At 43.1% G+C, this 27850-nt stretch overlaps 2 protein-coding genes and 1 pseudogene across 10 annotated transcripts in view; 1 reads left to right on the top strand and 2 right to left on the bottom strand.

Annotated features, from left to right (window-relative positions):
* Positions 1-25696, bottom strand: part of PDSS1 (decaprenyl diphosphate synthase subunit 1) — a 42390-nt gene extending 16694 nt beyond the window's left edge. For 4 of the 8 annotated variants that reach the window (XM_023256463.2, XR_002743687.2, XR_006600367.1 and 1 more), the window contains exons 1-7: positions 25494-25696; positions 21159-21223; positions 20606-20726; positions 17766-17896; positions 7316-7457; positions 4364-4475; positions 4155-4264 (exon numbers count right to left, since the gene is read on the bottom strand). In XM_023256463.2, the coding sequence (XP_023112231.1) occupies positions 4155-4264; positions 4364-4475; positions 7316-7457; positions 17766-17896; positions 20606-20726; positions 21159-21223; positions 25494-25622 (810 nt within the window). In that variant the 5' untranslated portion in view covers positions 25623-25696. Of the gene's footprint in view, positions 1-4150; positions 4265-4363; positions 4476-7315; positions 7458-9026; positions 9297-17765; positions 17897-20605; positions 20727-21158; positions 21224-25493 lie in introns of those variants that run through there. The other 4 variants (XM_023256462.2, XR_002743689.2, XM_045061035.1 and 1 more) reach the window with 4 other exon arrangements.
* LOC111561509 lies at positions 21931-22043 on the bottom strand (annotated as a pseudogene).
* A 47-nt stretch (positions 25697-25743) lies between the features above and the next one.
* LOC101087240 (protein adenylyltransferase SelO-like) overlaps positions 25744-27850 on the top strand; it is a 36320-nt gene continuing 34213 nt past the window's right edge. Inside the window, exon 1 of one of the 2 annotated variants that reach the window (XM_045061032.1) lies at positions 25744-26292. In XM_045061032.1, the coding sequence (XP_044916967.1) occupies positions 26046-26292 (247 nt within the window). In that variant the 5' untranslated portion in view covers positions 25744-26045. The remainder of the gene's footprint in view (positions 26293-27850) is intronic. The other variant, XM_011283638.4, reaches the window with a different exon arrangement.

Genomic DNA, 27850 nt, shown 5'->3' with positions numbered 1-27850 from the left:
AGTAACCTTTCATTTAAAAATATTACTTCCATTTTCCTATCAATCAGTGTCATAAAATAATCCTAGAGGGGGGTCCTGGCTGGTTCAGTCAATGGAGCATGGGACTCTTGATCTAGGGGTCAAAGCCTAGATCATGACCCTTGATCATGAGTTCAAGCCCCACATTAAGCGTGGAGTCTACTAGAAAGACAGACATAGAAAGACAGGACAGGACAAGAGAGGAAAGGAAGAAAGGAAAATATAATCCTTATTTAAAACAAAACAAAACAAAACAAAACAAAACAAAACAAAACAAAACAAAACAAAACACACCAATCTTAGACAACCCTCTCTTAGTTTTTATACTATTTCTACTAAAAAAAAACAATGAGTGATTAAAGTTAACAGGATAAACTATAAGCTGCTAAATTTCCTTCAAATTCCCATAACATCTTAGGATTCTATTAATTATTCCACAATAATTCTGATGTTTAAATTCTCTGTATTTCCTCTTTTTGGCACTTCTGGTTTGCTTTGCATGAACTTTTGGAGCCCAAATGTCTTTGCATTTTAAATACCAGGAGTACATAAAAATAGCCATTTTGAATATGCAACACCCCTGGAATATTTCTACCCATAGGCACTTAAATATAGAACCTTTTATTTAGAGCGCTCACACTATGATTTTGCCTTATTATTCTAACAGCTCTGGAGTATAGGAATAAATCATATAAAAAGTGAGTAGTTGTGGGATGATGCCGGAATGCCTCCTAGTGGACAGCACGAAGCATTTCATTTTAAAAAAGGGTCGAGCCATGTTAATACACATGTCCACTGTTTACTTGCTAATCTGTGAAGAACGAAGTGCAATTTATAATGAATATGTGTGCTATAACGTCTCTGGCTTCCTAAGCAGAGCATTGTGACCACACCATGATCAAGGCTTTCCTTGGTGCCTTGGGTCCATGTCCTTGGCCCTTCGTAGGGTTTGATCATCTGCAAGCTTCACTTAACGCCCTAGTGTGCCTTATGAAGTTGGCTCTCCATCTTCATGGAGATTTTGACCATCAAAGGTATGATGATCAATGAAGGGTTTATGTAGCAACTTTATGGCACCCTTTTAAAATGAGTGATTCTTTTATTTGGCATTCTAATGTCTACCATATTTTCAGCCAACTCTCTTTTTATTTAAAAAAAATGTTATTTATTCATTTGAGAAAGTGAGAGAGTGCATGAGCTGGGGAGGGTCAGAGAGAGAGAATCCTAAGCAGGCTCCATGCTGCCAGCGCAGAGCCTGATGCAGGGCTCAAACTCACAAACTGTGAGATCATGACCTGAGCTGAAATCAAGAGCCAGATGCTCACCAACTGAGCCACCCAGATGCCCCAGCCATCTCTCTTTTTAAAGAACCACACAGGCAATTCTTTGCAAAAAATATTGGCCCTTTCACTAAAGACAAAAATGGCTGAAGTCATGGCCAGCATGTTCTACATAATTCACATTTCTTAGTGTTTCAATTTTGTGTTTTTAGGAAGAAAATGTCTGCATTCTTTTAGGATTCACAATTATCCATTTCTTGACGCTTTTCAGAATGGAGACACTATTGGCAAGGGGCCTTTTTCACTGAAGAGACCTGAGGAAAAGTGCTCTTTAACTGCAGGAATGTTGAGAGAGCATCATGGCAGCAATGTCCATCTGTCCCCTGAAGGTCTCCCTCTGTTGCTGCTTTGATCGCAACCTACTTGCCAGGTTTCATCTCTGCCACATTGGTTACGTGGAGGTATGGTTAGATGAGTAATCCTATGAAGAGAACTGGCTCTCATTTAGGGGCTAAAACCAAATACCACATGTTGTATAAGGACAATACTGACTTTTTTTTTGAGAGAGTGTGAGCAGGGGAGGGACAGAGAGGGGGAGGACAGAGGATCTGAAGTGGGTTCTGCGCTGACAGCAGCAAGGCCCAATGCAGGGCTTGAACTCATGAACTGTGAGACCATGTCCTGAGTCGCACTTGGATGCTCAATTGCCTGAGCCACCCAGGTGCCCCAAGAATACTAGCTTTAAAAAAAAGAAGAGTGCTCTTCAGCAAATGGTGCTGGGAAAACTGGACAGCGACATGCAGAAGAATGAACCTGGACCACTTTCTTACACCATACACAAAAATAAACTCTAAATGGGTGAAAGACCTAAACATAAGACAGGAAGCCATCAAAATCCTCGAGGAGAAAGCAGGCAAAAACCTCTTTGACCTTACCCGCAGCAACTTCTTACTCAACATGGTCTCTGGAAGCAAGGGAAACAAAAGCAAAAACTAACTACTGGGACCTCATCAAAATAAAAAGCTTCTGCACAGAGAAGGAAACAATCAGCAAAACTAAAAGGCAATCAACGGAATAGGAGAAGATATTTGCAAATGACATATCAGATAAAGGGTTAGTATCCAAAATCTATAAAGAACTTGTCAAACTCAACACCCAAAAAACAAATAATCCAGTGAAGAAAAGGGCAAAAGATATGGATAGCTACTTCTCCAAAGAAGACATCCAGATGGAAAACAGACACATGAAAAAATGCCCAACATAACTCATCATCAGGGAAATGCAAATTAAAACCACAATGAGATACCACCTCACACCTGTCAGAATGGCTAAAAATAAATAGGCAACAAAAGATGTTGGCAAGGATGCAGAGAGGAGGAACCCTTTTGCACTGCTGCTGGAAAGGCAAACTGGTGTAGCCACTCTGGAAAACAGTATGGAGGTTCCTCAAAAAATTAAAAATAGAACTACCCTACAAGCCAGCAATTGCACTACTAGGCATTTACCCAAGGGATACAGGTGTGCTGATTCAAAGGGGCACATGCACCCTGATGTTTATAGCAGTGATATCGATAATAGCCAAAGTATGGAGAGAGCCCAAATGTCCACTGATGGATGAATGGATAAAGAAGATGTGACATACATACATACATACATACATACATACATACATACAGTGGAATACTACTCAGCGATGAAAAAGAAATGAAATCTTGCCATTTGCAACTACGTGGATAGAACTGGAGGTATTATGCTAAGCGAAATTAGTCAGAGAAAGACAAATATATGACTTTACTCACATGAGGAATTTAAGATGCAAAACAGATCAACATAAGGGAAGGGAAGCAAAACTAAAATAAAAACTGGGAGGGGGAAAAACATAAGAAACTTTTAAATACAGAGAACAAACTCAAGGTTGCTGGAGGGATTGTGGGGGGGGGGGGATGGGTTAAATGGGTAAGGTATTAAGGAAGACACTTGTTGGGGACGAATCACTGGAATCTACTCCTGAAATCATTATTGTTGTACATATGCTAACTTGGATGTAAATTAAAAAATAAAAATAAATAAAAATAAAAGTGGCAGTAAATCCAAGCCAATGAAAAGCTGGACCCATGCCTCTCAGAATGGGAAAAATAAAACATAAAAACAAGAAGACCAGAGGGAAGGCCAGGGAGGGAAATCAAAGGAGAGAAAAGTTATGGTGCACACTCGATTTACAGCCCAAAGAAAAATAGCTTGTTTATAGTTTATTCCCCAAAGATTGGAGGATCTACTACTCCTAATAAAGAACAAAGAAAACTAGGACAACCTAACAGGTATTTTTTCTTGGGCAGAAGTGCCCAATTCTTGATTTTCGCTCAGGTCACGATTCCAGGGTCATGAGACCGAACGCTGCGTCGGGCTTCGAGCTAGGAGCCTGCTTGAGATTCTCTCTCTCTTCCTCTGCACACCCGCCCCCAACCAAACATAGCACTTTGTAACTTTTTAAGGCTAATATGTCAGAAATGGTATATGGGACAACAACCATGAAAGACATTATTCCACTAATCACGACAAGTTTTTCAACATGTTAAACAGTCTGGAGCGTAAACTGGGTGAAGATAGCTTATTCTGATTCTGTTCTTGGCGGGGAAGGATGAAGAGTGAATGCGTGCACAGCAAAAGAAGACAGTGAACATGAAACCCACAGCAGAAGATCCCACTGTTTGGGGATGTAATTCTCTCAATGACCTCTTGGGATTCTGGTTACTATTTTAAGGTTCTTCAGTGAAATGTTTCCCAGGAAAATTAGCTCTCAAGAAAGAGCTATGAGGCATTTTTTTTTAAACGTGAACAAAGACAGAACGTACATACTGCTTTACAACTGTTGGCTATCAGACTGGCAGTCTTCTTGAAGGTCTTTTCAAGGTAGTGTGCGAATCTCTCGTTCTCATTTTCTTTTGACCCTAGCTGAAGAAACTCGCCTATAAAGAAAGAAAGGGGTAATTTGCGATACGGTTTGATTGCCTGGATAACTCTACTGAGACTGAATTAAAAAAGCAGCAGCGTCAGAATTAACCTACCACGCACCAAATCTTCAATAACTTGGGTTAAAATAGATACGACAGTTGTATTTCCGATCCGTGCCAGAGCTATAGATGCGGCAGAAAGAATTAGATCACCAGCGAGAACAGCCTAGAAAAGAAAAAAGAAAACAACTCAGAGAAAAGGATCGGAGCAGTGGAGCCAACAATGAAGCTGGCTCCTCAGAAGATAAATACAGAAAGGGAGGGAGGGTTCATCTTGGCCGTGAGTCTTCCCCTACCTCTTCCTCAGTAGGACTCTACAATCGTCAGTTACAGATTCGGCACATAGTGGGAATGGGATCAGTTCCCAGAGGTTACCCAGTCTCTCCAATCAGAGCTGAGGAAGTGGATGCGTGGAGATGGACAGGGTCAAACTCTCTCGCTTCATCCCTGGGCCCCACCAGGGTACAGTTGCCCTCAGACTGGCCGTGCTGGACACTTGCTCTTTGCTCACACCGTGCTGTTGTGTCTGTGCACCTATCATTTCTTCTACTCAGAAAGTCCTTCCCCTTCTTCACTGAGCTGACTCCTCTGCACAATTAACACAGAGGACACTTCTAGGAAGTCCACTTGGATCTGCATGAGAACAGCACCCCGTGCATACTGCAGTCTTCTCACTTTTCTTCAACTACTGATTCCCTATCTACCAACTCCTTGAGGGCACGGGCTGGGAATGATCTCAGCCAGCACTTGGCGCCTGGCATTTTTCTCAATGAAAACCAAACCAGGGAATCCTGGCTCCAAGTTCAATGCTCTTTGCACTGTATTACACTGCTCCTCATTCTTAGATAAAATTTTTTGTAGTGAACACTAGATAATCAATATTTTTTCCAATCTTCTTTAGAGTGGGGGTAGATGCCCATACTGTATTTGTAGCTTATTAAAAATTATATATAACTGAATTACAGGCTGTAATTAAACATACTCATTTTCATATTTAAAAATATGCCTACATTTTATGTTATAGTTATAAATGGTTGATCTCATAGACATTTTAATTCATAGAATTTTCAACATAACCACATTTTAAGTTTTTATTGTCTTTTCTCTGGTACCTAAAATTATGTTCAGTATGTTTACCTATTTATCATTTTATAGAACATACTGTACAAGGGATCTCAACATACACATATACATTAACGAAGTCATCATATACATTATGACATATACGTGCACATATATGTGTATCCCTCGGCCACCCGTACATCATTTGCAGCTGGAGGGCTCAGGATCTCTAGGCTTTTACGTCTTTCCTCTCCTGGCCCTGGGGATCCCAGAGGCCAGAAGGTTCCAGCCTGTGAAAGTAAAGTCTCCAGACTGGGCACTGGGGAATGCTGGCTAAGGGGTTAAAGGAAAGAAGGGCTGGAACCCAGGCAGGGTACTGTGGGCTCCTGGAGCAGGTGCTGTGTGAATGGACTTCCAATGGACACACAGTACTTTTGGCTAAGAGGCGGTAAAGGGGAGGAGGCTTGCAGGCAGGCCTGTGTAAGGCAGACCAGTCACAGGCTGAAAGAGGCCCCCAACAGCAGAGATGATCACAGCGGGGACTAACTAGGCAGGGAGAAGGCCCGAATTTGTTGTTGTTGGTGGTGTTTTTTTTAAATTTTTATGTTTATTTTTGAGAGAGAGAGACACTGAGCACGAATGGGAGAAGGGGAGAGGGAGAGGGAGACACAGAATCTGAAGCAGGCTCCAGGCTCCGAGCTGTCAGCACAGAGCCCGACGTGGGGCTCGAACTCACAAGCCGTGAGATCATGACGTGAGCCAAAGTCAGATGTGTAACCTACTGAAACACCCAGGTGCCCCCAGGATTTGTTCTCTTAACTAAGGCTTTAGGGACAGGCCCTGAGAACAGTTGACTCAGGGACATGTCATAAATGTACCCATGACCTCTCCAAAATGAAACTGCACTCCCCCCCATCCCCTTTTTTTTAAAAACAACATTCTGATGTATGGAATTCTGCCCATAGGACACAAGACCTTTCAATTTAAAATTTGAAATAAAAGATTTATAAATGAGATCTCAGGACCGATTACACAGCAAAGTCATATACAAGAAAGCAAAACCAGCATGTGAAGATAACAATTAATATATATTTCTTCTTTTTCATAGGGCAATTAGAAAATAGGAGGTAACCAGGTACTACAAATATGTGAGGGGAAGAAAAATAAATGTGTGAGGGAGGGGAAGGTGAGCCAAGGGAAACCTCGTTCACACTAATGTTTTATGTGTGCTTCAAACAGGCAGGGCGGCCACGGGAGGTGCGTGTGGAGGGGGCTGCCCGCATCACACGAAAGGCCTATACGTCTTCATGTTCATTTGTGCAGCTTCATTCCCATTCTTCAAACATGATTTAAACACCTTTAAGCAGAAGTCCCCATCTTATATACCCCTTCAAGAGATGCTGATAAAATACTATGGAAATATGCTTTAAAATATACATGTATGAACCAAACTCAATTATACAGCCCCAACAAAAGGTAGAATTTTCACAGTGTGTGTATATATCTTTCTACGTACCTATATTTAAAACAATATAATATTCACACACATATATTTTAGCTTTACTTAGTCACTTGTCATGACACTCTTGTACATGGCAGTCAATAGATAAAGAATCAAACTGAATCTGGGTACTCTGAGCCCAGAAGTAAAATGTATGAGTCCTCATGAAACATGCTTTTTGGATAACAACAAAAATCTCTTTGTCAATAACCAAAAGGAATTCTATGTAAAACTATGAATAACCAGAAATATTAAGTTCAGCTTTCTATGGTTTTCTCTATTAGCAAATGTCCGTACACAGACATGAATTCTATTTTGAAATTTGGAAGGCCGCACGTGAGGAAGCATACTTTACTTTTTAATGGGACAAATCTAAAAAATAAATGCAACCCAAAGAGTGTGTGGTTGGGTAAGAAGATTGAAAGGAAACTAAAACACCGTACCTTCTTTTCACCCCAGATCTTATTAACCGTGTGTTTTCCTCTCCGAGAACTTGCATCGTCGATGACATCGTCGTGTACCAGACTAGCAGTGTGGATCATTTCTGCAATTAAGGCTATGGAGCGCTGGTCTGCTTGCACGTCTCTAATTAACAGAAAGCAATGCTTTTTAACAGAGCCGCTGCCTACAACCTTCTCAGCAATCATCTTGTGAAAACTGGACATCCGATCTAGGATAAAGAACTTTATTTCTCTAAGAGAAACTGTATAAACACTTTGGCTTCCCTACAAAGCCATTTCTACCATTTGGAGAACATTTTAAAAATGTGTGAGCTACCCTGCCGAGGCTATACTTTATAGACAGCACATTCAGAAGTAGAATTTGTATGATTAACAACAAAAAAGTTTAAACATCTCAGAAGTCTGGCCATGAGGCTGAAGAATCAGCTGTAGGCCCTGGAATCGTGGTCTTGGGCGTCTGGGGAAGCTCGTCAATTGTGATTAGTAACTTATAAGGAGATTTTGGGGCTTGGGGGGGGAGGGGAGACAGGTTAAGAAGCACTCTGAAAAAGTATTCTAAAGAACCAACGATCAGTATGTTTAAAGCTTTTAATATTGTGTTAAATGAAATGTTTAGGAAGAAGACCTCAAGCACCCAGATAGAATTTTTGTCGAAACGGTCTTCCAATTCATACTTCACCCTGGCATTAGAAATGGAAACTTTTCTTTCCCAGCTTTAACACAATATACAGGATAAGCATTGTCAAGAAGATACATGGCTCTGAGTTTTAGAGTTCAAAGGGAATGTGCCCCTTTTTAATCATCATCATTATCACAATCATCATCTATGGGAATTTTTAAAAGCTGAATTTTGAGAAAATCAAATTCGGGAAATAACCAACTGAATTATCTGAAACCGAAAACATATGCCTGACTTAAACGCATGGTAACGAAATGTTTCACTTATTCAATAGCTTCTTACTTTTCAAAATGTCATCATGTTATCTCTTCGGGGGGGAAAAGAGAGAAGGATGTTGAAACAGAACTTTTTCTTTAAAAAAAATAATCTAGGCTGAACATCTGCAAAAGATAGTGCCTATTCTAGAGCCTCACATTTAGCAGAAAGCTATGGAAAATGAGGCCCAAGTACATTAAAGATGCGGGTATTTAACTACAGACACTAAGTCAGCCTGAAGAGTACCTTCTGATCTTGCTTTAAATATAATTTTAAAATAGGGTGCTTTGCCGGCAACTCTCAGCTAAGATTTCAGAATTAAACCTCAGACCCTTCCAACTGCTTTTAGCCCAGAAATCAATTGCCAAGTGCAGCACATTATTTATTAACCTGCCACAATCGTAACAGTTCTAAATACTTCCAGATCACACCATGGTCTTTCAAGGCGGGAGAAGTAAAGCAACACGGGGTGGAGACCGGTTCTAACAACAGGACCGTAAATGAGAAAACGAAGGTTCCAATGGCTTCAAAGAGCTTGTTGTGAAACCCTTGATGAGACACTGCTCACAGGCCCTACGATAGGAGGCTTGGACCTTAAATATCTTTTAGGTGAATGTACCAGACCCTACCTTGAGTTCAAATGCACAGGAAAAGAGGTAGACATTCACAGGTGTTTTGTATAAAGGCCATCTTTCAGATATTTTCACCACGGCATTTTGGTCTAATACACACTTCCTACTAGTTGGTAGCAGAACTTACCTTGAAAAACAACTGCGAGGGCCTCTAGCCTTCCTCATGCTTTCCTAAGCTGGGCACCGCCTCCATTATCACAAACTCTGTCGGCAGACAGAGGTGTTCCTGCTGGGGAGTTGTGATGAAATGGCAGTGCTCACTGACACACTGGAGTTTTGTAATTTCAAGATATTAAAGACAAAGGTGTCTTAAAATATTTTGAAATGTCAACGACTACATGTATACAGAAAGGCCATTTTACGTGGCTAAATTACTGACTGTAATCAGGATTCTTTGTTAGAACGTTGTCTGGTATTGTGACACAGCCCATATGCAGAATAGACATTATTTCAGATGCTTTTTTAAAAAAAACGTTTATTTATTTTTGGGACAGTGAGCAAGCAGGGGAGGGGCAGAGAGAGGGAGACAGAGAATCCCAAGCAGGCTCTGCACTCTGAGTGCAGAGCCTGAAGCTTGAAATCAAGAGTCAGACACATAAACAACAGCCACCCTCAGGTACCCCTGAGATGTTTTCTAATTGTATTTGATGTCCTTTTTCCTACACAACTAAGTTTTAATGTGTGCCAGCTTATATCCAGAAAATACTGCCACTGCCTGTCCATAGCACAGCATAATGGCTGGAACCAAAATTTACAGATTACAGAAAACTCTCACACTATCTGTAAGATGAAAGCTCCAAAGTGCCAAACTGAGTCATGCCTTCAGAAAGCTGGGCACCATTTCCACTTCTTACCATGACAGCTGACACATTCTCCTGCCTTCTGGGAGAGGTGCTGAGAAAAGCCAGACTGGCAAGACAGCCTGAGAAAAGGAGCCCCTTGGTCTGAAAGTTGGCTGTGTCTCCCATACTTCACACATGGCGGAGTATGCGATGATTCAGCAAGCCCGTTGGGATATTTGTTTTTTTCCCCTTCATTAGATTTAAAGCAACATTTTTTATAATGGAATAGTTCAAGTGCAGACAAAAATAGATGGAGTCATAAAATGACACGCCCCACCCCCATGTACGCTTGACTCAGTTTACATGTGATTTAAATAAAATGGCTTTTTCCTATTCACACTAATACATAATGTGAAATCTTAAACAAATTATAAGTAAACCCTCAGTGTGGGAAAATTGTCTCTAAACAGAAATTCAAACCTTGTCAATTGATTACTTTGGTTCAGAATGAATGAGGGTAGCAAATTTAAATAGTAAATGTGATTCCACTTTAAAAGCAGATATACAGAAGTTTCTACTCCCAACTCTACAGAAGCTGTATAAAAACCAGAACTCTCAAGTGGTATTTTATACAGAAGGCTCTATTTCTATTATAAAATGTTCTTTTTGTCTAACAATTCTAAAAGTAAGTGTTTCCCTTTGCTTGTTAGAACTCTGACAAGCTTAGTGTTTCTTAAATATATAACCCTTGTCCACCATGTCAGAATCCACACTCTTGAAAATGCAGACTGAGGAGTCAAAATCTGACAATGGGGCTCAGGAATCTGTATTTGGAAAAAGCATGTCAGGAGATTCTGATGCGCAAAGTTTGAAAAATGCTGTTCTATCAGGTATTCATTTGATTTACCACAAGCCACAAATGGAAGCTTTCCTAGAGAAAGGGTTTTGTTTTTGGTAAAAACTCGGCCTTTGCTGGCCCACTGCTGCACTGCCTCTGAAACAAGAGGCCACTCTCCTAAACATGACCTGGAACTTGGCAGGGGGGCAGGGGGACAGGGGGCAGCTAATGACTCCTCAAGTCCCTTCAGAGAGCAGAATGGCTCACCGGCTCACATGCAAAATCACGGAGGATGACCTCTCTTCCCTCTTATACTCTGCATCATTATGAATTTGAAAGGACATGACTGGATGCTTTTTTAGTTTGGTCTGACAAAACTCACTACTTAAAATGCAAGCAGAGGCCTTTGCTATCAAATTCTTCAGGAGGCAAACTGCATTTCCTAGTTACCTGATGAAAACACACATATTCAAGTTTTCAGCATGCTGAACAGTATATCCATATAGACTCAGGTAAGATTTTCTCTTTCTCTGTCACTGAACTGACTTGCTATAAGCTGGAGTCCTTTGCCTATGAAGACTGTGGGATGTGTCCTGCTTTACCTCTGGTCTGCTCGTGTCAGAACTGGTGGACGCAGAAGAGGCACCTCCAGAAGGAGAGGGAAGCCCATCTGGGCCCCTCCCTGAGCTGATGTGACATGATGTAATGATGGGGCCTGTGTTAGTTTCCTGTGGCTGCTGTGACACATTACCACAAACTTGGGTGTGGTTTTTTTTTTTTTTTTTAAGTTTATTTATTTTAAGAGAGAGAGTGCGCACGGGAGGGGCAGAGAGCGCGAGAGAGAATCCCAAGCAGGCTCTGCACTGCCAGCACAGAGCCAGATGCGGGGCTGGAACTCACGAACTGTGAAATCATGACCTGAGCCGAAACCAAGAGGAGGACACTTAACCGAGTCAGCTAGGCACCCCCAAACTTGGTGGTTTAAATCAACAGAAACTCTCTCATAGTACTGGAGGCCAGAACACAGTTCCACGGAGCACCCCCCCCCCCACCCCTTCCAGCCACGGGCAGCTGTCTGCAGACTTTGGCTTATGGCCCTGGGACTTCAATCTTCAAAATCTCTCTGCTCTACCTTCACACGACCCTCTCTTCTGTGTGCATCAACCTCCCTCTGCTTTCCTCTTATAGGGAGACACGTGACTGCACGTAAGACTCACCAGATAATCCTGGATAATGTCCCCATTTCAAGATTCTTAACTAAATCCCTTCTGCAAAGACCCTTTCTTGCTACATGACGTAACACAGGCTCCAAGGATGAGGATGTGTATACCTTCGGTGCGGCCATTTTTCAGCCTAACAGTTTATTTTTTATTAAAAAAATTTTTTAATGTTTATTTTATTTTTGAGGGACAGAGAGACAGAGCACGAGCAGGAGAGGGGCATAGAGAGAGGGAGACCCAGAATCTGAAACAGGCTCCAGGCTCTGAGCTGTCAGCACAGAGCCTGTGACGGGGCTTGAACCCGCAAATCGTGAAATCATGACCTGAGCAGAAGTCAGAAGCTTAACTAACTAGGCCACCCAGGCACCCCCAGCCTAATGGTTTCTTACTTTCACTAGCCTCTTTTGCTGGTGCTCAAACATTTCCTTGTCAGGGATCAAATTCTTCAAATTACCTTTCACTGCACCTGTCTAAAATCTCCTTTTGTCCTCATAAGTGATCCTACACTGAAGTGTCTCATCTTCCACAGAGACATTCAGGTAGAATGAGCAGGACCGCAGGGTTTCTGACCATCTCTCACTCTCTGCTTTTCATGCTTGGTGTCATCTTTCTGTTTCCTGGCCTCTGTCTCTGGCCTCTGCAATCTTGTTTCCTTTTCCTGTATTCCTTACAGGCATGTTGAGGATGCTATTGGCATGAACACCAAAGGTACTTTCCATCTAAAGAACAGCAGAGTGCAGGAGGGATACCTGAATTAGGAGGTCACTGGCTATCCACCTTCATAAACCCAAACAAGCACACCAGACTCAGTGGAGTCTATTTCTCTTGGTTGAGAACACAGTTTTAAGCTTGATCAGGAGTCATGAAGTCAGTAGTTCTGACATCAAGAGAACAGAATTGACATCCAAGAGCAGCTGCTCCTGATATTTACCTCCAGAGAGAACAGATGCCTGCAAAGCTGCATCACAGACGATGCAGGGTTCATGCTGTTTATTTTCTTGCCACCGAAGAAGCACTGCAGAAGTTTCGGGATCTTTGGAGCAACCCACCATGATGATGTCTTAGACCAACAACTTATCTAGGCAACAGATTCTGGGTGCTACTGAATTTACTCAGCACTTGGTTTTTTTCAGACTGGGCACAGCGAATCCAAGCATAGTTGATTCCTTCAGTGATGAAATCATCCTGGTGTAGTAGGTGCCAGAAGAGGGTGCACATGTGTTTAAAAGCCCTATAGGCCTCTTGCTCTCACTAATGTTCTCCCTATACTTGAGCTTGACCTAACCAACGAAATGGATGACCGTCTGGTTATCAAAATCTTCTCCATCTCAGTAGGTGTCCTTTATTATAGACTCTAAGATCGTTTTTATCTTTTTTTTTTTTTTAATTGTAGAGAGAGCGGGGGAAGAGGGACAGAGGGAGAGAGAGAATCTTAAGCAGGCTTCACGCTCAGCAAGGAGCCTGATGCCGGGCCGAATCCCACGACCCTGGGATCATGATTTGAGCTGAAATCAAGAGTCAGATGCTCAACCGACTGAGCCACCCAGGGGCCCCTTAAGATCCTTTAAAAAAAAAAAAAAATTCTGTAACGGGATGCCTTGGTGCTTCAGTTGGTTGAGCATCTGACTTTGGCTCAGGTCATGATCTCATGGTTCAGTGAGTTTGAGCCCCACACCGGGTTTGCTGCTGTCAGCACAGAGCCCACTTGGGATCCTCTGTCCTCTTCTCTCTGCCCCTACCTCTTCCCCACTGGCACATGCACATGCTCTCTCTCTCTCTCTCAATAATAATAAACATTAAAAAAATTTGTTGCTTTTTATTAATTCTTGTTAACAGTCCATTTTATAACTGAACATTTTCAATACTTCTGAGCACCTCATGTGCTGCTGCTTCCATATATTTATCTTTTTAAAGCAGTATTTTTAAATGTCAGAAATTCCCTACCATATATAATTGAAAGCTGGCTAGATGACACACAATACGGACACAAACCTTTAAACAATTGGTATTTTTTTTTTTAAGCTGAAGAGACAGTATTTTGTAAAGACTGTTTTGTAAAGACTAAATCGAACCCCGATTCGGAATCTGAACAACCAGCAAGTACAACTACAAATTTTTCACAATACGATGCCACAACTTGCAGTTATCTCCTTAAGCCAACAGACATCTACACGCTAATCAGTATCTTTAAAACCCTATTAAAAATGAAAGTGAACTGGGGTGCCTGGATGACTCAGTTGTTTGAGTGACCAATCTGCACAATCAAGACAGATACACACATGCCCCAGGCAGATACACACATGGCCAATATAACGTGGGCAGTCCTGTCACCCCAATCACTAGCAGCAATAGCCACTTCCAGTACCAGAAGACTTCCACACAGGAACGGATGGTGCCAAGATCAATGACAAGAATAGATCCCTTCAATGAGGCAGCCGAGCAGAGGGTTTGGCTTGAGAAAGATGAGACACCACAGTTGTGCTGCAGCATTCAGCGAGTGGAGAGATTTTACAGAAATCATTTTTGATCTAATTTCTTTAATAAAGTAAGTCCTGACCTACAGTTAGTCTGCTGAGCTCTGTGGCAGGTTGGGTTCTCTGGGAAGCAGACTCTGAAGTTTAGAATACAGGATGCCTGTCTATCCAGGAGTGCCCTGGGTGTCAACAGCTGGGAGGGGGAGAGGAGGAAACAGGCCCGGGTAGAGCGAGAAGTTTCTGCAGTGCAGGCCCATCCATAGCGTGCTCTGGAGCCACAATGGCCCCTCACCTCCTTCAATCCCTGAATGTGGGCTGGCTTGAGAAGTTCATGGCCTCCAGCAAGAGGATTTTCTGCAGCTAACATATTCTTGAAGAGGCTGAGAATTGAATGTTCTCTGCCAAGGAGACCTGGTCAGCACGGAGTCCTTCACTGAAGCAAGAGTTCTTCAATAAGAAGGATCTAGGTGGCACATTTCAGAAGCACCCCAGCTGTTTTCTGGACCTTTCAGTCTGAATCACCTGTTGTGTGCACTCCTACTTTACCAGCCCAAATACTGTAGTTATTAGGATACAGGCAAGAAATGTAAAGATTGAGACTTAAGCTCTTCAGGACCATATTACCTTTTGAGAATGTATTATAAGCTTCAGAGACCCTTCCCCCGAAAAATAGAAATACACAAAAAATTTTGTGTACAATTCTAAGGACTCACAGACCCCCATAACACCCACAGACCTCAGGTTAAGAAGTCTCAGTAATCTAGCAAAGAGTATTTAATGGACAGCTGAAAAGCTTAATAAAGGAAAAAGAAAGATCAATTAAAATCCCCATTGCTATTTTTTTTTAATATTTATTTTGAGAGAGAGAGAGTGCATGTATGAGCGGGGGAGGGGCAGAGAGCGAGAGTGAGAGAACCCCAAGCAGGTTTTGCACTGTCAGCGCAGAGCCCGATTCGGGGCTCGATCCAACAAACCATATGATTAGGACCTGAGCAAAAATCAAGAGTTGGAGGCCTAACAGACTGAGCCACCCAGGCATCCCTCCCCCTCGCTATTTCTTAGGTATCTGCTCTATTCGGTTTTCTAAAACCCTCACCAGGATTATTACTTACCTATGTAATACGTATTTCACAAACAAGAAGATAACATCTGATAAACCACAGAGAAGCCATTAAACTTGGGTTGTCAAACAACAAAGCAGGGATCTCTCAATTCTCCCATCACTGGCAAACAAGCAGATGAAGTACTGGAATGGGTTCTAGTGCTACTGGGGCTTGGGAACGTCTCTGGCAGTGCTGGCTGCAAAGAAGCTCTGTGGCTCCCGCCCCTGAATCTACAGCTACCTTTTGTCAATGTTGTTCTAGGTCTTTCTCAGCAAGCAGAGCCAGAAATGGCCCAGGTCTCCAGAAGCTCCCGACTCCCACACATCTGTTTGCTGTAAGAGGCACAGCTGGATATTTAGCTAATGATGAGCCTGATTCAAAAGGGCTTTTATGAAGCAAATATTCTCAAGATGCTGGATACTGTGGTATACGACTTGAATGCATGCCACCACTGTGACTCCCACTCCAATGCCAGACACTGCCTCTGCACTGTGTCTTTGGTGAGCCCTGCTCCAATCGCTTACGGGAGAATGAGGCCACAGCTAGAACACCCCAGAGAGGGCAGTGTTGAACTTACTTTTTATTTTACTTAAGTCAACACTACCCACAACGTGGTGCTCGAACTCACAGCCCTAAAATCAAGAGTCACCTGCTCTACCGACCGAGCCAGCCAGGTGCCCCTCGAACTTAACTTTTTATTTATTTATTTTTTTTAAATTTTTTTCAACGTTTTTTATTTATTTTTGGGACAGAGAGAGACAGAGCATGAACGGGGGAGGGGCAGAGAGAGAGGGAGACACAGAATCGGAAACAGGCTCCAGGCTCCGAGCCATCAGCCCAGAGCCTGACGCGGGGCTCGAACTCAAGGACCACGAGATCGTGACCTGGCTGAAGTCGGACGCTTAACCGACTGCGCCACCCAGGCGCCCCCTTAACTTTTTAAACTAGCAATGCCTTTGTTGTGTTATATCCTCCCAGGTTTTCTATAACTAATGGTTTATAGTTTCAGTAAGGGAAACTGAAAAAACTTGCAACCATGGGGAGAGCTGGAGAGGATTTGGAGTGATGCAGAATGTTTTCCTTCCCATGTCATCTCTGAGGGTAACAGACTGTATAGCATAAATCTGAGAATTAAAATATAAACACACACTCTCTCTAGTCCAGTGGTTCTCGACAGGGATGATTTTGCTCCCTGGGGACATTTGGCAATGTCTGGAGACATTTTTGGTGCTCATCAACTTGGCAGGGGGTGCAACTGGCATCTCACAGGGGGAGGCAAGGGATGCTGCTAAACATCTATAATACACATGACAGCCCCCACACAAAGAATTATTTGGTCCAAAACATCAGTCACGTCCAGGCCAAGAAACCCTGCTCTAGGTCACATGAGATGTATTCAAATGTGGTTCATTTCTGCTGCTCTGCCTCCTCGGTGAGGTGGAAGTGGACCTCAGGACAGTGAAAGGCCCACTGCCAGAGAGCTCTGTCTGTTGAAGCTGCACTGTGAGCACTCGGTGAGTCTCTGAGGGTGGGTGGGAGGCACTCTGAGGTGGTGTATTGTGCTGGAGCTGGAGGCCCAGCACCGGGGAACAAAAGGCCGACACAGGCTGAGGAGAGCAGCTGCTGAGAGGCAACACCTGACCCTCTTGAGGCATTCCTCAAAGTATGATCTACTGGGAGGAGGGGATATCATACAGATGTCCAGCCCTAGGGAAATGGATGAGTACACTATGGTGTACTGGAATTTCCATTGGTACATCACACGATGTAAAAATAACAACCATGAAGACACTCCAGCATCGTGGTAAAGAGTGAAAACACAGTTGGGAGTAAACAAAGCAGAATGCAATCCTATATACACAGTATGACTGACTGGGTACAAGAGTAGAGGGGATGAGGGAACTGCAAAGATGGCTGCCTACAGTAACAGTCAATCCTTTTTCCTTTTAAGATTTCCTTTGACACCATGGTTTCAATGTTTAGCGATTTTATGTATGTTCAAAACACAAAAGTTGAGGGCCAACAGTCAAAATGCCTTCTTTCAAGATTTTTCTTTGGCAGATTTCCAAAGGTCATGGGAAGGTAGGCTCTCGGGGGTGTGGTACCCAGACTTGAAGCACAGTGGGTGTAGCTCTGTGTGTATTATGATTACATGCATGCATACACCCTGCTATTCTACACTTCGGAGTGAGAAAACCAAATCTGGCTTTTAAAATTCTTTTCAAAATGCGTATTTGCAGCTGAAGTTGTTCTTTGAGGACATTAAAGTGTGGAAAAGGAAGATGCCTATACCAGTGGACTCTGGTGACTCAAAGTCAGAAACTACTCACCATAAAGTGGATTCTTAGATAAACGCTACCTCCTCAACAGGGAACTAAGTGGCAAGCTTGGGGAGGAAGATTTGGCAAATATAAAAAAAACGCCAGAGGAGTGAAAGTCAGTAACTCACCGGGAGTTATTATGATGGATATTACACGCCCGGGCCATTAGCACCACAATAATTGGTCGAAAGGCTTTTCCTTTACCATCGAAGTAGTATTCAGACATTTCCTTAAGTTCGGTTGTAGATATGACTAGTTCCTGGAATAAAGTTTCTCTGTGTCAATATGGCATCACAATGGCACAAAAGTCAACAGGATTTCTTTTACAAAACCCTGATTTGATTTCAGTGGACTCAGTTGTATTCAGTGTACTCATTTCACTTGAGAGATTCAGCACTCAGCTGGAAAAGGTGCTAACACTGTATTGTCCCAAAACTGGCTGTCCTGCAGCTGGGCCACAAGCAATGCCTGGCCCATCTGAGTGGCCTAAGGGCAAGGGTGAGCAGTGCCGCCTGCCCCTGTGACTCCAGCAGACTCCAGGGATGAGCAGGAAAGTACCAGGTGGCCCAGGGACTCTGGGCCAGTAACAGCTGGATACAGTGACAGCTGGATAGGGGCAGGTAGCAGCTTGGAAGATGGAGGGGAGAGGGCAAAGACAGGGAGTGTGGGAGCCAATGAAGCAGGTGTTAAGGGAGTGTCTGGGATGGGGAGACAAAGCTGTGTATCAGGGGCAGGAAGATAAGAGGACAGCCAGGGAGAAGCAGGGATCAGTAAGCCTGACTCGGCCAGACAGGTGAAAGGTTCACAGAGGAAGTTTCAGACACAGTTTGCCAGACTGTGAGGAGCTTACAATTGAGTTGGGGAGATAAAATTTCTTAAAAATATAAAATGTTCAGAATGGTAACTTGGGTGATGACATAATTAAATTAAATGTAGTAAGGGGTGCCTGGGTAGCTCAGTCGATTAATCGTCCGACTTCGGCTCAAGTCATGAACTTGCAGTTTGTGAGTTCAAGCCCCACATCAGGCTCTGTGCTGACAGCTCAGAGCCTGGAGCCTGCTTCAGATTCTGTATTTCTCTCTCTCTCTCTCTCTCTCTCTCTCTCTCTCTCTGCCCCTCCCCTGCTCACACTCTGACTCTGTCTTCTTTCTCTCTCTCAAAAGTAAGATTAAAAAAAATAAAAAAAAATAAATGTAAATTAAATCAAATGCAGTAAAAGTTCAGAGAAGGGAAAAATCAGCATGGGCTAGAGAACCAACTATTTAATGGAGGGTATAAGCTTTGATCTGGGACTAAAGAATAAGAAGGATTTTGATTCATGAAGAGAAGGGAGAGGCTTCCAGGCGATGGACATGTGTTTACTGTACCTGCCTCTCACGGACTTGCTATGATGAACCACAGCTTATGTCCCCAAAGAAATGGGAGCTAAGAATGGGCCCAGAGGACCATCAGCCAGGCTCAGGTGAACACAGTACAGTGGGACAGGCTTTAACTAAGATAGCGACTTTAGTACCAAACACAGTAATACACGCAGAGATTGCAAAGTAAAATGAGTCCTATAAGGAGCTCAGTCTAGAGGGTGAGAGGTACAACGACAATTACAATACACAGTGTGATGGGTGCTGCTCTGAAGGTAAGCGCAGCTCCTCTGGGAGCACAAAGAGGGCCCTGCTGGCTGGGGAGGGGGAGGCAGGAGAGCAACAGTGACAGGGCCACAGAAGCAGCAGTGGCCTGGCCTAGACTGTGGGGATGGAAGGCAAGAAACAGACAAGGAGGACGTGAAAGGAGAAGAGGAACAATTCCAGGATCCTGCCTGGGGTTCCCAGGCGGCACCTTCAACGAACAGGAAAAACAAGAAAAAACAATTAGGAAGGGAAAGCAGAGTTTCAGATAGGTTACATTGGAGACAGTCATGGACATTCCATGGAGCTGACCAGGGAGTAGTTAGATGCGTGGTTTTAAGAGAGACAATTCAACCTGGAACAGACATATTATTTGGGAAGTATTCCACGTTGTTGGGAGTGGTCAACAGTGTCCAATGTTCAATAAAGTCACAGGAGATAAAAACCAAGTGTCCACTGGATTTAGCAGAAGGTGCTACGGAAGCTACGGGCTGGCAAAGGCAGTTTTAGAGGGGAGCCTGGAAAGGAAGCTGCAGAGGGACGCTGGAGGAAACTTGAAAGGGCCAAAAAGAAAGAGGCAGGGAATACCGTACTGGAAGGGAAGGGGGAACAAGGCTCAAGGGATGGCGCTTTAAAGGATGAACAAACTGGAACACCAACATTGGCTGTGAGAGAGGTGAAGAGGGAGAGCCTGCAGAGAAAGGAGAGGGAACAGGCAATGGCGGGACTAGTTCCTAAGGCGCTGAGGAGGCAAAGGGAGGCCTGGAAAGGCCTTTCCTCCTGGAAAGGGAGGGAACATTTACTTCAGTGAGGTGGGAGGCAAGCATGCAGATGGGTACGTAAATGGTAAAAAAAAGCAGGTGTCCAGAGAGTGACTCCTAAAGGCCTCCCCTCAGTCTATTAAATAGGAAGTGGCCGTTGCTATGAGAACAGGAGAGTAAGGTAAGGGTTTGAGGAGGAAAGTGGAGGACCCTGAAAGGGAAGGAAGCTGATGAGGGGCACATGAATATTTCTGGGCAGCATCTGAGAATCCACCAAAAGTTTTATGGATAAAAGCATTTAATACATAAAGCCCCATTTGGGGGCAGTCTGGCACTGATCTTCAAGCACTTCAATATGCCTGGAGCAGGTGAAGGAATAAGGGAGGGTAAGTACCGGTTTTTTCAGTTCCCCAGCTCTGTGATAATGCCACTCTGGATGGGGACATGTACTGTACCCTCCATACCGCCCTCCTATGTTGCCCAAGAAACATTTGAAACTTGACACTCATGAATCAAGTTTGCAATGACAGTGTACACAATTCTAAGAAATCAACATTACTGACAGTACTATCAAAGCTCTCTTACCTTTCTAATGTCTTCATACAGATCTTTCAAGTCTCTCCAACCGAGTTTGAAAGGATCGATGTATTTCTCACCACTCCGTGTTTTACTACAACAGCACGCTGCTGACGTTGTGTGATGGAACCTGGGACAAGCACAAAGCACACAACGTAAGACTGAGTGCCAGTCTATTAAGTGAGATAATTTCATTTTTAAGTAAGAATTATATACACATATTCATATACATATACTTGCTGGAAATTAAGCATGAATGGTCATTACAATTTAGAACACACAGAATTCTGTTCTTGCTCAACAATACATAAATAGCTTATTTTTATAATCAGGAACTCGAGAACCCACAAAATCAAATACTAAACTAGTTTATTGTGTTCTGAGTTTAAATTTTATTATACTCCCATTTTTTTGAAAAGGCAGAGGTCACACAGAGTGATACCGTGGCACGTAGTGAGACAAAATATTCAATTTGTTGGAGTAGCCCCCCACAGTTAGAACAGAAATTTACTGGCAATATGGCTAATAACTTTAGTGGTTGTAATACAGATTATAAACTTACCGTGACATACTATACCTATTTGAAAAAGCAGATGTTAAACTCTTCACAAGATTAAAGTAGGACATCTACAAAATAAAAGCATTAAGAAACCTATAAGAATATTCATGCAAAAATTGTTTATAATGCCAGATAAATAAAACCTCCATAGTTCATAATAAATACAGTCTTTAGTTGTCCCTTGTAGGTAGATTGCAAACTTCAGAAAAATGATAATAAAATTACCTTATTACAAAAGCAGTATTTGTCATTACGGAATATATAAGAAAAGAACACATCTATAATCTATCCCTTTCTCCAAAGAAAGCTAGTTTCTATATTCCTATCTATCCTTTCAGATCTGAAAAGTAGTTTTAAAACAATTTCCTTCCAGGGGCGCCTGGGTGGCTCAGTCGGTTGAGTGTCCGACTTCAGCTCAGGTCACGATCTCACGGTCCGTGAGTTCGAGCCCCGCATCGGGCTCTGGGCTGATGGCCCAGAGCCTGGAGCCTGCTTCCGATTCTGTGTCTCCCTCTCTCTCTGGTCCTCCCCCGTTCATGCTCTCTCTCTGTCTCAAAAATAAACGTTAAAAAAAAAAAAAAAATTTCCTTCCATTTAACTAAGATTGGTCAGAGAATAGTAAAGATTTATATTCTTCAACCAGTTTAAAACAAAGAATAATCAAGCTCCCCCAAGCATCAGCCTGGATGGTGAAAGGGAAAAAGATTTCAATGTTGAGGAAGGAAATTTCCATTGCTAAACGAACACTTCCTATTTTATTTTACTATTATTTTTTAAAAATATGAAACACTTCACGAATTTGCATGTCACCCTTGTGCAGGGGCCGTGCTAGTGCTAATCTTCTCTGCATCCTTCCAATTTTAGTGTATGTGCTGCCGAAGTGAGCACGAACACTGGGAAACATGCTGGGAAATAGTACTGCCTGATCAGCAATGTTAAAAAATGAGTTCAGTGGTACATTTTGAAAATATTAACTTAGAGATCAAGAACAGAAGACTACAAAGAGATTTAGGGGTGGTGACAACAAATGTTAGTTCCAATGATTACTGAGCACTATTATGGGCCAGGAACTATGACAGGCATGGGGGACCCAAAGATACAAACTGACGATCTTAAAGAATTCAGGGACACAGTCATTTCAAAAATTACTAATATACTGGGGTACTTGGCTGGCTCAGCCAATAGAACATGTGACTCTTGATCTCAGGATCCTGAGATCAAGAGTTCTGAGAGTGAGTTGGAGCCACACCTTGGGTGCAGAGTTTATTAAAAAAAATTACTGATTTACCGATTTAATGTGGTAAGGGCTCTGTTTTTAAAGTACCTATATTGACAAAAAGGACAAATTTAGCGCAAGAAAAATAAAACTAATCCACTCTACTTGCAATAAAGTCTTACAAAGTGCTTTTACACTATGACCCTCACAAGTACTTGCTTTTATAGAGCTGGGGAACTTGAAGTTCAGAAAAGTCAAGCCTGAAAAACTGATATACAGATATGTTAACAATATATCAAAAGGAAAAAGCATCTACAAAACCGTATGTATTATGTGATCGCAACAAAAATTTTTACATATGGCATGCACAAATAAGATACACAATGGGGTTTAAAAGTGTATAAACCAGGGTATTAAACATAGTAATTTCTGAATAAATAGGATTGTGGGAGTTTTTTGTTTTATTCCTTTTTTGCTTTTATGTTTTCTGACTTTTTCCTAGTGAACACATATTGCTTTACACATATTAAAATGACAATAAAGGTTGACTCTGCCAGGCAGGCAGTCGCCAAGGAAGACTGGCTGAGTTCTAGTCGTTCCACAATAGCATTATACATTCATTAGACCAATAAGAACATTTATGATGTCCCAAGAAAGCGAGGTGATCTTTTGATTTTACCATTATATGACATTTAACCTGCTTGTTTCAGCCTTTGTAATTAATTCATACAAATTCAGTATTTCATTACAATACTCAGTTTGAGACCTAATCTAACCTGGGGCGAAGAGTTAAAATTACACAGCTAATATGGAGTGCTCTGAACCACTAGGCAGCCTAATAGTTATTAAAACCATGGCCTTTGGAAGATGCATCTTGGTTCAAATCCCAACATTTCCTGGCCATGTTACCTTGTGACATCTTTCTGCTAATACCTACTCACGGAGAGATGCTGCAATTAATTCGGAGAAGTTGCGTAAAGGTCTTAGCTCAGAGCCTAACACACTGTACACATTTAATACAGTCTTTGCATATCTATAGTATCTACAGTATTTAATGTCTACTCAGTCAAGGTATCTTCTGCTTTAAGATGGAGCCATGTTTTCCAAAGGAAAGCTTGTGCACTGTTGGTGGGAATTCAAACTGGTGCAGCCACCATGGAAGACAGCACAGAGGTCCCCCTAAAAATTACACAGAATTCCCATATGATCCAGTAATTCCATCACTGGGTATTTACCCAAAAAATATGAAAATAAATGCTAATTCGAAATGGTATATGCACCCCTATGTTTCTTGCAGTATTATTCACAATAGCCAAAATATGGAAGCACCTCAAGTGTTCATTGATGGATGAATGGATAAAAATGCTGTGGTACATATACAATGGAATATTATCCATTAAAAAGAATGAAATCTTGCCGTTTATAAGAACATGGATGGAGCTAGAGAGGGTAATGCTGACTTTCTAACCGAAACAAGTCAGTCAGACAAAGACAAATAGCAAAGGATTGCACGTGGAATTTAAGAAACAAAACAAATGAACAAAGAAAAAAGAGACAAACCAAAAAACAGGCTCTTAACTACAGAGAAGAAACTGCTGGTTACCAGAAGGCAGGTGGGTGGGGGGGTGGGTGAGATAGGTGAAGGGTGATGATCAACAGTAACATTTCTCTTGATGAGCACTGAGTAATGTATAGAACAGTCAAATCACTATACTGCACATCTGAAACTCATATAACACTGTTAATTATACTAGAGTGTAAATAAATCAATAAAAAGGAGTGTCAAAGAAAAGAAGTATCCAGTGCTATCAGATGGTGGGTGCCAACATCTCTCCCAATAATGCCTTCATCTGTGACACTGTAAGTATTTGAAGTCTGGCTAGGACTGTACTGAAATGGGTCCCAGCAAAGCCCGGAGACTTTCATTTCCCATATTCTCTTTTTACTGTCGGTCTGCGGGCCCAGTTGCTATTCTCTCCCCAAATGTCCATTCTGGATAAGTTGTGACATGTATCCACCTTGGTACAGAGCAGACATTTATAAATGCTACATATTGCATATAGGTACATGGTGTCTGAAGAGTACATGGGAATATGAAGTGTCCCCAAGCCAACCAAAACAGAAAAGTCCTAAATTCAATAAACTTTTTAAAAACGAGCCTTGTGGATGAAAGGAAAACATAATAATTACTGTGTGACTGGAGAAGTCTCTAAAAAGGACAGTGAGTAGATAGATTTTGCTCAGTTTCTCTAAACAATATGGGCCTACCCATGGCACGTGGAGAGTCAATCAGTGCAGGAAAGACTCATGAAGCCACAGAACATGTCAATTTACAGGGGCTAAACTGGCCGGAAAGGGAGAAAACTGACTGGGCCCAAGGGCTGCAGGGCGGAGAGTCAAGCAGTCATGGTTAGTGCTGAGATTCTTACTCTACTTCAAGAAGTCACATGAAATCAAAGTTCAACGTTTCTCTGCTTGTGACATCCTCAGGCCTCTTCTCCTTGCTGTGACCTTCTACCCCGTCCAGGTAGGCTCTCCCCGGCCGGGAAGCAACTACCGTAGGACTGAAATCCGGTCCACTCTGAGCATCAGCCCTACACGAAGCCTCTTCCGCCTATTTCGAGCCCACCTGGATGCCCTGGATCCCAGAGCGCTCAGAGCACCTTTTGCTCTTAAGTCCTAATTAAGAGCGCTCCTCCGGAAGCCCTGGGTGTAAATCGAAAGGAAACAGCTGCATTCGGTCTCCAGGCTGCACTAGGTCCACACGCCAGGAGACAACCCGGCTGCCCTCCCTCCACTTTCCCTGAGACCCGGCTCCTCATCCACCGCTATTTCCCCAAACCCCAAAGCGCCTGGGTCCCCAGTACCGCGCTTTGCAGACTCGCGCAGGGCGCCCCAACATCAGGCATACGCCCGGCACCCACCCCTCCACATCCCCCGGCGGGGCTCGGGCCCATTCCGGGGCCCATCCAGCCCCGGGTCCCCATTGCAGCGCAGCCTCCCGGCCCCCTGCCCCCTGCCCGGCGCACGTGCCACCCGTCCCCATTCATTCATCCGTGCGGCTGTCATTGGCGCGGTGACCTCTGCGCCCCGCCGCCGCGCCCGCCTCAGGGCCTCCTCACCTGCACGCCGCCGTCGGCAGCGGCGGGCGGCCCGGGGGGCCCTGTGCGGCCCGGGGAGCCGGGCCCGGGGCTCCGGGCAGCCGGCCTCCAGGAGCAGCAGCGCCGCCAGGGCCACCGGCACGAAGCCATAGGGTCCGAGTCTGAAAGCCGCGGCGGAGCTCTGGCTCCGCCTGTGGCCGGGCGGTCTTCCCCCCGGAACCCGGAGCCGGAAACTTGGCACAGGAAGTGCTTCGACCTCGCCCCGGGCTGCGGCAGCTCGTTCCAGAGCGGGGCTAGCGCCGCCGGCGCTTCCCCGGAAGGGCCACGCGGAACCTTAGGCGCCACAGCTGCCCTAAACTTGCGGGGGTGGCCCCTTGCCGGTCCCCGTAACTAAGCGGGACATTTCACTTGGACGAGCAGTTTCTCCCGAACTCCTGCCCACCCTCCGGGGAGCTAGGAGCTCCCATCAGACATAGCCAAAAAAAAGGAAAAAAAAAAAGGATCTTGGGGGAACCGGCTGTTAACAATTGCCACCGTGCGCCAGACTCTTGTTCCGCGTATTTAGACAGAGCTATGACTCAAAGAATCAGATTCCCGTTTTGCTGTCTGATCCGGGGTCTCGCGTTTCCACGGCTGCTTCTCTTTGGCGTGACCTGCCCCAGCGTTGTCTGCTGCCTATTGCTACCTGACCTCGAGGGAAGTGCCCACCTCTTGCTTCTTTCCAGAAACAAGTCGAAACACGAGCTGGGCTATTGTGAGACAAAAGCTAAGTTAGCCTTGTCTCTCGACTTTTGGACTCTGTCCTCTGAGAACCTTTTAGGTATATGGTGGCATAGTTTGGCGGTATTGCTCATAACTGGGTAGGAGTCCCACCCGTGGGTGTACTGAGCTGTGTGAAATTGCTTAGTATTTGGTAATGTTGGGTGTAACTTGCCAGTGTGGGAGATACCGGAGAATGTACAGGATTAGTACCTGATGTGAGTTAGAAAGACCTTTCCTTAATTCTATAGCCAGATCTACTTCTCTCATGATAATGAGAGAGCGCACTTACATCAAATCCGTGCTGCAGTAATTCAACATGACACAAATAGGGCCAATGAGAGAAAGTGTAGGCATTTTGGATACAGAATGAAAGAAACATCTGTCTTCAAAAAGTCACCGTTATGGGGAAACAGACCAGCAAAATAGGCAACTGCAATTCTCTGATTTTTTTTTTTTCCTGTTCTTTTGAACATGCGTTTTGCATTTAAAAAGTGAAAGTGCCCGTGGTATAGCTGAGCACATTTTTATATTTATATTCAGTTATTTTTTACTGAATAAAAGCATAAAATAAGGCTTATTTAAATAAGCCAATTTTATGATTTTTCCCCCAATCTTGAAAAGTAGTATGTAAAAAATAATGTGAGGTGCTTTACAAATAAAGGTTGTTTATACACATCTGTGGCTTATCTTGATATAGCTCTGTACATTAAATATTCAACAGGTACAATTTGCCATGGTAAAGTGTAGCAATAAATTATTTACAACAATGCTACTACTTAGATACTATCATTTGCCCTTTTTCACACACAGGGAAACATGGAAGAGTTACATGTCTTGCCAAGCTCCCAGATACAGCACTACACCGTTCTGTCAGGCCATTTTCATTTGGAGATTGTTTTCCAGGTTAAAACAAAATATCTGGCTCTTTAAAAAAGAAATTTTATGGCTAAGTATACAGCCTTATGCAAGGCTAAGTTGGGGAAGCGGATGAAATTTGTGAAGGTTTCCAACATTATAGATAGCTAAACTTTTGATGAAGAATAACCCATCAATAGGACATGCAGAATACAAGTAGTTCTTTTGACCCAACTAGGCTAAACATGTGTATAGGAAGTTAAAACCACCGAGCTGTGTAGGGAGCTGCCAAAGAGCCGACTCTTGTGCACAGGCTAGGAACAACTTGGGTTGTTTTGACTGCACTTCTAGGAATGAAATAACCAGTACTGACTGATATAAGTGGAGCAAGTATGTAATTGAGAGCATTTTTGAAGTTATTTTTTCAATGTTGGAAAGTTGACTATACTTTAAGACATTTTCTTTCCACAATGATGATACTGTTCAAAACATTATCTATGGTAGGACCAGGTGTTATACAGCCAAGGAGAGACTGTATACATAATACTATGTACATCTTAACTGTGTCTTGATTCATAATACTGCATGAAAACATCTCATCTTGATGTTATTAGATAAATGATCAATTATCAAGGTGACTGTGGTAAGAACATTTACTGAGAGAAGAGGTTCAAACATAGTTGTGCTGAAAGATTAGCAGTTTTTGTGGATTTCATATTCTTAGGCTAAACTGAATTCTAAAGAATTTAATTTTGGAATTA

Source organism: Felis catus, chromosome B4 (assembly GCF_018350175.1).
Source record: "Felis catus isolate Fca126 chromosome B4, F.catus_Fca126_mat1.0, whole genome shotgun sequence".
Taxonomy (NCBI): Eukaryota; Metazoa; Chordata; class Mammalia; order Carnivora; family Felidae; genus Felis; species Felis catus.
Note: the sequence above shows the minus strand (reverse complement) of the source record. Positions and strands in the feature narration are given on the sequence as shown.